Source organism: Dicentrarchus labrax, unplaced genomic scaffold (genome assembly GCF_905237075.1).
Source record: "Dicentrarchus labrax unplaced genomic scaffold, dlabrax2021, whole genome shotgun sequence".
Classification (NCBI taxonomy): Eukaryota; Metazoa; Chordata; class Actinopteri; family Moronidae; genus Dicentrarchus; species Dicentrarchus labrax.
In genome coordinates this window covers 23660501-23673682 of record NW_026136712.1, presented here as the reverse complement: position 1 = coordinate 23673682, position 13182 = coordinate 23660501, and the positions used below count along the sequence as shown (strand labels likewise).

The window sequence follows — 13182 nt, the reverse complement described above, 5'->3', positions numbered from 1 at the left end:
ACCTGGAGCTAAACAGTAGAATAATCTCATTATTACAGGCTTTCATTTTGTTACCTACGTCAGCAAAGGAACCAAACAAGGAAGAATTGGTTTAAAATCCCACAACAAATGGAAAGATTGCAAAAGAGTTGATCTCTATATTGATCTACCTCTATGACATAACATGTTTCAGTCTAATAATAACACCAATACGTGGTATAGTACGACTCCTGAGGACACACTCATGAAACGCTGAGCAGTGTGCACACTATTCCATGGCTTTCGGGGAGCTCACTTTTTCTGTTTTCTGATTGTGCTGCCACACTTCAATGGCAAGAATAGTGGTGTCGCCTGTGATTAAGTGATGACTTACGTGCAAATCATCATCAATAGTAGCCTTTAGTTTACATATAGTTCATGATGATGAAGACGTAGAAACATATAAATGGATTGGAGAAAGAGGAAGCTGCAATCGAGCGCAAATTCAACCAATTGTTGTCTCACATTGACCCTCCAAACAGTCGATTTTATTCTCAATCTCATGATATTTAATGAATTATACAAAAAAGATGCATGCTTATTTGATTATTTGATTTGACCATGCACCTTATGACACTAGCCCCATGCTCGTTATTTAGCTATTTATTCTACTTTATTCTATTAGTTCTTCTAAATTGACCTCCTCTTGTTGTTATTATTATTATTATTATTATTATTATTATTATTATTATTATTATTATTATTATCAGTTTGTGGATACTGCTGGAAACTGTGAACTTCCCCTTGGGGATTAATAAAGTATCTATCTATCTATCTATCTTTCTATCTATCTATCTATCTATCTATCTATCTATCTATCTATCTATCTATCTATCTATCTATCTATCTATCTAACTGTTTTCACTTTCTCCCACACTTTCATTGCAAAAAATACCTAAAAACATCATCAAACAACATGCATCACAATTTTCTAGAAAGGCTGTCGTGAAATCAGCCAGACCTCCCAAAATTTCACAAATCATATTCTCGGGAAGTTTTCGTGTCTTATTAAGAAGAGCCCAGCCCCCCCTGCCTCCCTGTAGTTTGCACCCTCATCCTAAGCTACACAAGCTTCATTTCCTGATCAAGACAGTTACCACATGCATCCCAACAGTCTCCTCAGAAACACAGCGGCAGCCATGATGGAAGAAGCAGGATATTGATCTGATGAGTGTTGATTGGACAAGTAGAGGTTCTGATCCCACAGGAGGTGGCAGTTTTTAGTGTTGGTAGGCCAAGAGTTTCTTCTTTTAAGTAAAGAAGAAATTCAATAAAAACTTACTATATCTGAGTGAAGTTTGGTGGAAAGAACTGAATATTTTTTATAAAAAAATGATTTGTGTCTCTTTCAGGGACATTTCCAGGTGAACCAGAACTCAAACTCAAACAAAAGCATGAAGTATTAAACGTAATGAATAAATAATAATAAAGTTACGATTTAAAATCAATGAGCACACATTGCTGCCATGTCTGTAAACATAAATGAAAATATAAGATTTTACATTTTACCTGTAGCGGCTCCACACATATATACCATGTGAATGCTATATATTATGTTTATTAATGATTTTATATGATATATTGAAGATGGGCACTTCATATTGATTACTGATCAAATATTTACCTCCTGTATCTTTTTACTGTTCATTAAGATTAAGTCGTTTTTGTTCAACTTTAAACTTTCTGCTGCTGTTTAAGGTTGAAAATGAACTATTTAAAGCAACAGAGAACCTCTAATCTTTGTCTTATCTTGTGTTTACTCTCAGTTCTTACCCATGAGCCACTGCACAGAGGAAAAACACACCTTGTTAGTTTTGACAAGCTTGTGGCAGCAAACTTCAGGCTCCACTGTGGCCCCGAACAACAATTCAGAGGCAGGAATGTAGACCGACTCAGAATAGCTTCATGACTGAGAAAGTCTTCCTGTCAGTGGGAATAAAAACACACTGAGGTTGTCGACAGCGTGAGTGAAGGCTGGAATAAAAGAGTAGTGAAAGAAAGGTCAGACTGGCTGAAGTGGAGGAAAAAAAAGAGCCTGAATACAACAAAAACTCCTTAAAAAGAGTTTTCAATATGCCTTCTTCTTTTTATTGCATGAAACTGTATTTGATAAAGTGGTTCTGTAACGTCCAATAATTCAGTGTCAGTGGGACGGAAGTACATTTACTCAAGTGATGTACTTAAGTGCAGTTTTGAGGTACTTAATAATAATACAATTTACTATATAACAATGATTATAACTTTATTTGTATACCATCTTTGAAAACCACCATGAAAAAGTGCAGCAGATAAGAAAAATTATTTCAAGAAGAATAATTAAAGATAATGTCATTTTAACCCTTTAAGATCACTTCCTCAGTTATATTGTTCCCCTATTTAACAATGGATGCAAAAAAATCAACAAAAACTCAACTTCTTTGTTTTTTTGTTTTTTTTTTCATATCATTACTATAGATTAAGCTACCCGCCAGTATATCAAGTCATTAAAATAAGCTCTACCTATATGGACAAAGACAATAAACATATTAATTAATCAATAATTATAACCTAATAACGTTTTACTTTTAGTGCTTTAAAGGTTATATATATACACAAAAGCCCTACAGAGATAGACCTTTAATTTAACCAGAAACACTTTCACTCTCCACCAGACTCCAGAGACAAAAACACTCATTTTACCTTCAGATAACTTCATTCAAATTGGAATTGTTAAAATGTGATATTCTTAAAGGGAGTTTGGTGCAGGGAGCTTTTGGTTGGATTCAAACTGCTAATATGGATCATTGTTAACGTTCAGTCTCCACTACAGAAACACTAGCTAACTGCTGAAGGCTGACCAGGTTGATTAATGCTTTAATAATGTGAGTATTGATTACTGATCAGGCTAATTATCAGCTAACTCTTGTGCTCTGTACAGACGAGAAAGTGGGATCAATCTGAATATTTAACTCTTGGGACGTTAAATAAAGTTCTGTAGGTTTGAATGAACCAAACAGCACCGGTTACTACAGGTGAGCCGTCTGTTGCTATGGTAACACTAATGAGGATCTGCTGCAGGTCTTTACATCTCCGTCTCTATGGACGGGCTGGGCCTTCGGTCGGTCGCCTCCACGTCGCGCTCCGCCTCCAGCTCCGAGGTCTCCAGAGGGGGAGGAGCCCCAGGAGCACCGCCGCCGCTGGTCACGGGGAGGCTCCATGATGTCGTCTGGGTCATGTGACTGTCACAGGTCAGAAGAAAAGCACAAGACGTTGGCTGAGTTATTGATCGGCAAACGCAAAGCTTCTTGACCCCTACGCTGCTTACTCAGGCGTTTCTCTGCCAGCTCAAATGTTTCTGTTTTTCCTCTCCAGCGTGTGTTAATGGCGTTGTGGGTGGCGTGCTGTGCTTTATGTACAGTTTACTAAACTCCTTCCAGACCAGAAGTCACCTTTATGTAGCTTTCACAGCTTCAATATTGTCTGGTTTTCCCTCTGACATCACTAACTGCTAATGTAGCTGCATTAGTGTGACGGCAGGAGCCTAAAACCACCTCAGTTCTTTATTCCCTGTCATCAAACTGTCCTCAGTCGACATCGTTCTTTTATTTGTAACATGCAATAATTAATTGCCTCTAATTAATCATTTGTGCCTTCAAATTACTACATTTTCTACTTTCTTCTTTCTTCTGTACCATCAGCCTGATTGTCAAATACCAACGTATGTACATAGAAGTTAAAGTCTACTTAGTTGAGTTTGTTGTCTTGTTTATTTGTGTTTATTCTGTGAGCGAAAGTACGTGTCCTCATACCTGGTCAATAAAAGTGATTCTGATTCTGAAAGAAGATCTGACAATGATGTTTGAAAGTGTCTGATTCCTCTTACTTGATGTAGTATTTCAGTCCGTCTGCAGTGTAGGCCTCCTCCCAGCCGTAAGGGAGACCTGCAGGGGGGTAAAACAAACCGTCACTGAGTGGATGTTTATAGTGAGTCCAGCTTACTTCACTTTCCCACTTCTGTCCCGGTTAGAGACACATAATGAGGCCAGCTGATCACCAAATACTCCTCACAAATATCTCTTTTCCATCCAGCTCCAGTTTTCCCTGAACCCCGTCGGCCTGAGAGCTGATCGTCTCTTAACCCCTTTTCAACGAACAAAAGGGGGCAAAGTCTCAAATGTTGCCCTGTGGACATCAGCTCGTAAACTAAAACCAAACATTTCACACGTTGGGAGAAAAGAGGGATTAAAGTGCTGTTTATGGGTTGGAAAGGCCTGAATACTGGATCCAGAGTGATATTCAGAGGTACAGGGCACAGAGCTGCTGATACGGACTCTTTTTTACACACATTATAAACACTATGAGAAGCTTCCCACCAAACACGATCTCTGTATCGCGCCAACAGCGTGTAATAACATCCATCGACGAAGGGTCTCGTTTTCAACACGTCCTACAGTCAAGTTATCACATACAGTTTGCTGTTATGTAACCTTTTTTTTAAAATGAAATAAATTCCTTTCAAAACAAATAATGCTAAAATGTAATTTATGTTTTGCATTTCCTGTAATATTTTGTTTCAGTATCGCTCATTGGTTAGAAGCTAAAATGTGAAGGTTAGATACTGGGCGGAGGTCAGATGCAAGGTTCGATAACACTGCAACTGGGCTTCAAACGGGAACCGGAACCGGTTCAAGAACATCAGCTAATCATGTGGAAAAGAAGTCCTCCTCGTCCACACTGCTCTTCCCAGTACTTCCTGTTTGAAGCCACAATTGTAGTGTTTTTAAAGTAAACATTAAAGTTACATATAAAACATTTATGTTCTAGTCTGGCAGAATATGTTCAGTATTATTGCTCTCTAGAGTCTTTCACTGTTAGTAAACCCTCCCACAATCACTGTAATCTCCATGTACATACACAGAGACCACAATCTGGTTCTCACTGATGGAACAAAGACACCAGATCCGAGGCGGGAAACTGCTTTGTGTCACCGTGAATACGAACTGTTAAGCTCTGTGGTACATTTCACAGACCAGGTTTCATCCCGTCAGTGGGTCTAAGCGTTGACAGTAGGGTCGAGGGACAAGAAGCAGGTGTCAGGTGGTTCAAAACATGTCTGTCAAAGAGGACTGAACCACAGAGTAAAGACCAGGTCACTTACTGGACTCCCAAGGTTCCTGGAAAACCTGAAAGTCTATCCGTGATATGTACCTCAGATAGGCCTTCTTACTTGTTTGTGAATACATAGATTCTGTCACACAGTTCTCATGTTTGTGTCTTCTTGTCAAACAATGGATATATGTTATATATTTCTTCAACTTTTGGATGTAATTTGATTCAGACGTCATTTTTCCCTTTGAATCTCGCTTCTTATTGCTCCAATAACAGTTGAGTAAACCTTAGTCAACTTCCTTCTTTCCTGTGCTTAGATATGCTACATGCTGGTTAAAAGTTAAAAACGACATATATATATATATATATTAAGTTAGCTAATGTTAAGGCTAACTAACCCTAACTGATGAAATAAACACTTACGTCACAGAGTTAGATCAGAAAATAAATGCGAAACAGGCGATAATGTAACGCACAAATGTATTAAAATATATAACCGACATGAAGTCATATCCTAAGTTAGTAACTGTCTACAATACTCTAGCAAGTCTAAATAAATCCTCAGATAGCTAGATACATCTGTTGGCTAATGTGAGGCCTCCAAAATAAATAATGAATTCACCGACGTAGACGTAAAAACAGCAGTTTCAGTTGCTCTACTCAGTCTTTACATAACAATTACATATTCTGTTATATTAATTTTCTGAATGGCATAAACTGAGGCGAATAACAAAGCAAATAATCTGGATAATCAAACACTTTTATCTTGATTTTCTGTCTTTTTATTGCGTATATGAAGTATGTTTAATGTCAGATGGTTTGATAATCTTATCCAGTCATTTTTGACACATCTGCGTTTCTTTAGATTAACATAATATTTTGCATGTCTGTACGGTGGCCGACAAGGGCAAACGCTTCAAACGGCAAAATGCTTCAAACACGGGAATGATGCAAATCCCAAAACACACAAACACATAAAACAAATCCAACAGAAAAACGCAGCAACAGAAAAATGCTTCAATCACAGAAACGAAGCAGAAGCACAAACTTATAAACCCACAAAACAACTGCCAGATATACACTACTCACAAAAAGTTAGGGATATTCCACTTCAGGTGAAATTTAATAAAAATGTAAAAAGTTGATGCTACAGTGATATTATATCATGAAAGTAGGGCATTTAAGTAGAGAAGTTCAAATTAAGATCACCTGGAAAGGTTATAGTGCATCTTATGTACATTCTGAAATTTCATCCGAAAGCCGAATATCCCTAACTTTTTGTGACTAGTGTAAACGCTGCAAATTCACTCGACAAAACGGAAGTCGCCAGGCCACTAGGGGGACCCGACCTGAGGGATGGACCAGTCCTCTAGGACCAGACCCGAAAGACATGAAGAAGAAGAAGAAGAAGAAGAGGAAGAAAGTTGGCTAAGTTTTGGAGAGGAGAGTAAAAAGGTACGTTTTCCATTATGTCTTTTTTAAACACTTGGCCGTAATCTTTTATATTATATTATATTATACTATATTATATTATATTATAATAATATTATAATAATTATAATATTCTTCTATAATATTAAATAATATTAATACTATTTAATACGATTTAATAATTATTATAATATTCTTCTATGATATATTATTATAAAAATATAATTATTATAGGATTATAAAAAAATATATATTATTATATTATAAAAAATACTATATTATAATATTAAATCATATTTAATACTAGTTAATATGATTTAATATTATAATATTATAAAAGATTACGGCCAAGTGTTTAAAAAAGACATAATGGAAAACGTACCTTTTTACTCTCCTCTCCAAAACTTAGCCAACTTTCTTCCTCTTCTTCTTCTTCTTCTTCTTCTTCTTCTTCTTCTTCTTCTTCTTCTTCTTCATGTCTTTCGGGTCTGGTCCTAGAGGACTGGTCCATCCCTCAGGTCGGGTCCTCCTAGTGGCCTGGCGCACTTCCGTTTTGTCGAGTGAATTTGCAGCGTTTATATCTTGCAGTTGTTTTGGGGTTTTGTGTGCAGCATTTTTCTGTTGCTGCGGTTTTCTGTTGCATTTGTTTTATGTGTTTGTGTGTTTTTGGATTTGCATCATTCCTATGTTTGCAGCGTTTTGCTGTTTGCGGCACGTTTGCCCTTGTCGGCGACCGTATGTCTGAGTTTGAGTTTTGCTTTTATATTTTATTCTGGTGTTTTTGAGCTGCCGGTGCCGTTCCCAGAGGGCTAGTTGTTGTTGAGGTCAGTGACCACGTGACTGATTGAAACCGTCGCTGCGGCACAAAGGCCACGGCCACGGGAACGCAGCAGAAAGCGTCTCCAGGGAAACACTTTTACACCCACAGAGACTGTTATTAAAACTGAAGTGTCTTTATTGAACTGCAGATGAAAACAGACAAGACACGTCTGCAGAGTCCTCGTGGTTGCACAAAATATAAATCACTTGGTTCTCGCCGACTCCTGCAGAACACTTGAGATCTTAAGTTACAAAAAACACATTTGTTCAATTAAGATTAGGGCAAATTATAGTATTTTAAAAATGTTACTAAAATCTCTTTAATTTCTCCATTTTATTGGCAGTGTTTCTTCCCTCAGCTTCAAACAGTAGAGACATCAGCGGTTGATTCATGTGTCTAGTAATTAAGATGTTTTGGATGCTTGTTGTGTAGGTTTACAGCCTTATTAATGTGAAATAACAATAAATAAATGTATTAATAAAACCTCACTGAACTCTGAGTGTTAGGCTGTAACACACTGGAGCTCTACATAAACACTGTAACGATTAATAATTTAACTTCAACATGAGATCCAGATGATTCTTCAGCGTGAAAATGTTCCTGCAGACGGATATTTTTATTATTTTATTATTTATTTACCAGGGATGATGCACTTCACTCAGCACTGCAGTTCACGCTAATTTTCAATCCCTGAGCGGGTTACAATATGTTTAATAAATAACAGCTGTATTTTATGTGTTACACACGATAAATTATTTATAAATGAGACTAAATGAAGGTTTTTTATCTCAGTAAAACAAACACACGTGTGCGTTTAGGGAAAGTTAAAGCTCTCGTTTTTTTTCTCTTCATAAATTAGATTAAATTAGAGCATTTAGCAGGAGGAAGAAACTCTACAAATTAATTTGTGACCCAAATAAAAACAACAAACAAACAAACAAACAAACAAACAGGAGGAAGTGGTTTACTTGTTGGGGACTATTTCCAGTGGCGGATGAATCCACATTTGATGCAGCAGGCTGGCGTACAGATAAACTACAGTGTGGCTCATTGATGAGGAGCTCTGCTCTCGGTTTTAATGATGCTGACAGAAACTGTGGGTCCATCTCACTAATATATGCTGGTGCAGTTGTCATGGCAACAAGAAACACAAAGATACCGGCTGCACAGACGTCCCTGACACCGTCTGTGAACAGCCTTCGCTCTGGAGGACCAAACTGCAGAAGGGGAAAGTAACCTCGATCAGACTGGATGTAGTTTTTGGAGGGTTTTTGTCACTATTTGCAACTTTTTGTGTCTTTATTATCATAAATTCATATTTTTTAAAGGCTTCAGATCTTCAAATGTTTAAAATCCAAATATATTTACAATCTGGATCACTGGAGCTTTAAGGGGCACACAAATAACAATAACTATAAATATATTCACATAACAATCATCCACACAACAACTATAACGACAGCGAGAGAGTTCAATGTAGAATAACTTTTATTTTTTCAAAATAAAGTTTGCTGAAGTCACAGTTTGGTTAGTTTGAGGAAAGAAATCTGAAGTTAGGTTACTCACTTAAGTTTTGGTTTCTACACGGGAGTCAAACAGCGTTCTCCTCCATACGCAGACCTTCTTTATGCTGCACCTTCATACACCTGTGTGCTTTTAACAGTGAGTGCAGGGACTTTAAACTACACCCCTTCCCTCAGGCTAATCTAAATCTAACATTTTTTATTTCATACAATCTGTTCACACTGTAGTCCCTCTGCTCTTTCAGTCATTCATTCATACAAACAATTGTGATGTCATTTGACTAAAAACTATGCATTTTCACATATTTGGTGGTGCCCAAAGGGTGCCCGACTCCTCCCACCTTACCTGTAAAAAAGTTAAATTTGCTATAAAGACCATAGATTTAAAGGAACTTACAGCTAAATTACAGGCTCAACACGTGCGTAAGACCCAACCAATAAACCTTACGTAATAGACGACATCAATAAAATATCAGCCCTTACAATGACTTTGAAATCTTAATGTGACGTTTAATAGTTTAATATCATTATTACAACCATAAATGGTCCATATGGCTCTGGGGCTGTGGTAATGTTGATGTTATTAGACTAAAAGCTACAAAATGCACATCATTTTAGGTTATTATCACAACAGTATTTATTTAAAAAGAAATAATAAAGGTTGTAGTATCTCACATTACTCTCAGACATTAGCAAGAAAAATGTCCTAAAAATGATTTATATATTAAATATAACTAAATATTGTTTCAAGAGCAGCAACAGTAAGGTTTAGTCACTATATAAACTCAACACAAATCTAAAATGTTAGACAGGTTCGTTTCAGAGGGGTCTGAGTTGGTTTGGAGGGCTGAAACAGCCTCAATCTAACCCTTCTCATACAATTACCATAAAAACACAGTTTTAAAACATTGGATTAAGTTTGGTGCAAAATAACAGCAAACGTTCCTGCAAATGTGTGCAGAGAGCACGAGAGCCTTTGTTTGTTTGGCTGCTATATAATGACATAAAAAGTACAGAAACTACATTAAAGCATGATGTTAGTAATTAAAATAGTAGTATAAAGTGTCAGGAGGCCGCTGCTCCAGTGTGAGGTACGATTATATGTCACCAGTTCACAAAGATGCTAGAATAATTTAATTTTGTCTGAAGACACACACAGTACACTATCAGTTTATAACCCACACTGTGAACATAAAATCACAGACTGAGCTGAGTGTGAAAATCAGCATTTAAATGTTTCTTATAATGAAAGTTTGATCCTGATAACACAGACCCAGTCTTGTGGAAATGCCCTCAGTATGCGTGACTGTATACACTGTATGTGTTAGTGAGTGTGTCGGTGTGAACTCGGTGGCTGTAAACTGCACGAACCTGCTGAACTCTGAACATTAATAATGCAGAATATTGAACAGATTCAGAGGCGACTGATTAAGATGATATCAGCCGAGCGAAGGCAAAACACAGTTTAAGAAATCAGCGTCTGGGACCTGGATATCAAACAATAATCATCATGGTCATTGAATATGTGGAAGAACACTAATTATTATTATTATTATCATTTTTATTATTGAGCAGAGCTACAGAAAAACCTAATATCTGATTTCCTTTACTAGTTTTATTAATTTAATGGTATGTTTTATCTGACGTATTAAAGCTTCTATATGTAACTCTCTCTGATTAAACTGTAGTAACAGTGCCACCAGTGGCCCTTCAGTGAACTGCAGTCAGCGTGAAACAATTTCCATTGATCCGTTTATTGGCCAATCACACACAGCTAGAAACATGCCGCCTGCAAAACTATTTATTTCCTTTCTGCTCCTCTCGTTTTTTAGCATTTTTAAACACGCAAAAGTTTAAATATCTTCCTATGACCCACTGCTGAGGAGCTGTACAAAATCTCTTACTAGGTGGCGCTTTTATTCCAATAAAACACTATTACAAAGTGATTGAAGTAAACTAAATGTAACGTTTTTCAACCAAATGTTTTGCTGATTTCTGTGCTGCTCTACTTTCATCATTTCGGTTGAAGCTCTGCGGACTCTGCAGTTTGGTGCCAGTTTACAAGTTTTTACACAACATTAAGCTCTGTTTCTAAAGACTCTAAAGAACCTTTAAAGTTCAGAATCGGCAGGTTGTTACCCACTTATTTCTAAATGTTATGAGTGATGAGTCATTCACAATAAGTGCGACTTCAGTTGCTTTTACTGTGCAGCATTAACCAGCCTCAGGTTGAAGAAACACGTTGGCGGCGAACGTGTTCGATGAAGAAAAAACCCAGACAGAATCCATTACCCCTGGAACATATTTTGGTGAGTGCACACTAGTTGTGTTTGAATTGAAGTCCTGGGAAGAGACACGGTCGCCATGGTAACGGTGTCCAAGATGCTGCTCGCGAACGACGAATCGATGAACTAAGTCTGAAACTGCTCAGTCTGAAGCCTTTCTGTTGATTGTTTATCAGGCAATCTGTCTGCCAGTGTGTGTGTGTGTGTATTTGTGTGTGTCTGTGTGTTTGTGTGTGTCTGTGTGTCTGCGAGTGTGTGTGTGGGCGGGTGGATGTGCTCCTGATCAGATTAACTGGCAGTGAATGAAGAAGACAAAGGTTCCTGCAGTTACAAGCTTAAAAGCAAAACACGTATCCAGGCAACGAGAGGGCTGCGATGAAGACGAGCTACAGGTGATTGTAAAACACACACACACACACACACACACACACTCACTCCAGATGTACACAAAATGTGAGACCTGGATTAGTCTGACCTACTTTCTCTGCGCTGGCTTTTGTTCCTTCTTCATCATTACCTCTAACAGGACGGTGTGAGGGATGGAGGACGCCTGATCTTGAATCACGGCTGTTAATTATGTAACTGTGCCCACGTCCTCCCACTGACGGAGGGAAATTAGGTGACTGTGTCAAAATCCCACATCCTGCCTGCAGAAGACAAATTGTGTTGCCTTCAAGTTCACTTAAAAATTCAAGCTGCAAGCAGCGATGAACAGGGCCTCGCAGTCTGTGCACGTCGAGGCGACACCATGAAAATGTTGTAATGATGTTGATCGCGGCTTCCCTTTCGCTTTTATGACTGAATATTTGCATGAAGATGTGTTCAGGGTGGGACCCTTAACCGATATGTGAAGTTTGGTTAGACTGACAAGTACACTGAGTGAAGAAATTCCTGTTTATGGCGAACATTAAATTCCCGCGACACGCCAAACGAACGACAAAGATGCTCTTGAGCCATTTCACCACACCCATGTGCGAGAACCAAAGAACCCGAAATTTTGTGCCCTGTTTCAGGAGTTTTCGAGGATTTTGCAGCCGCCAAAATGTTTTATTCTTTTGGCCAACCTTTCACTTCAATAGTTCTTCAATACGTTTGCTGCCCAGGCCGTAAATATAATCGATTTTATTTTACCAGCACAAATTATTAACGTGTCAGTCGCTCTGTTCCACATATTAGCCAAATGGTACCAAACCTGTCGTATTCACAGATATCTACAATCCAACCAAATGTGGTCCCAACAGTGTTCAGGAGATATGAGATATTTTAGGGTGAGCTAAAGCAAAACTGTCCAGAATATCAAAAATCTGAAACAGTGATTATTTCTACAGGTCATCTGAACCAAATTTGGTGACAATAACTCAGAAAGTCAAAATTCAGAATGGCCCAAAAATCTAAATTTGTTTCTGAGATTTACGGTTTAAAGGTTACAGGCTAAAATGTAAATGATGTTTTACAGTATACAGAACTCTGAACCAACCTTTAACACTATTGGTTGCCCAGATTAACGAAGTCTTCTCAAACAAACTCTGTTTAGCAGTTATTAAAGTAGTCGTATTAACAACTGAAATTCAATTCTTAACTGTTTTGACTCCATTAAATCAATCACAGCCTCATTGATCCAGAAATCATAACGAGACTTTACACAGAGCTTCAAACGTCTGGTGCTCGTCACGAAGAACAACTCTTGATATGAAGATAGTTTGTTTCAGAATATTTACTCAGAAAAAGATGAAGGACAAACAGCAAATAACTCCAAACATGATAAAGCGTCCAATCAGGCTGGAACTGTCCTGGTATCAGACCGCGATGGCTCCGTTAGCCTCCTCCTTCCTGACCTCGCGTTCGGAGGTGAGTGAGGTTTTCAGGGTTTCTCCTCCCGTATTGTTTGATGATGCTTCTAGGCTTTGTTTTGCTGGCTAATCTACTGCACAAACACGAGCATTCAGCCACTCAAACACAAAGCTTAACATTGATTAGATAACAGTGAGACAGACAGAAAGCTACGGTCGACCTGTGT

The 13182-nt window shown here is 37.9% G+C and overlaps 1 protein-coding gene across 2 annotated transcripts in view; it reads right to left on the bottom strand.

Moving 5' to 3' along the window:
- Positions 1 to 2243: 2243 nt before the first annotated feature.
- The window catches only part of stxbp4 (syntaxin binding protein 4), a 49473-nt gene continuing 38534 nt past the window's right edge, over positions 2244 to 13182 (bottom strand). The window contains exons 22-23 of one of the 2 annotated variants that reach the window (XM_051416971.1): positions 3881 to 3938; positions 2244 to 3236 (exon numbers count right to left, since the gene is read on the bottom strand). In XM_051416971.1, the coding sequence (XP_051272931.1) occupies positions 3080 to 3236; positions 3881 to 3938 (215 nt within the window). In that variant the 3' untranslated portion in view covers positions 2244 to 3079. Of the gene's footprint in view, positions 3237 to 3880; positions 3939 to 12814; positions 13090 to 13182 lie in introns of those variants that run through there. The other variant, XM_051416973.1, reaches the window with a different exon arrangement.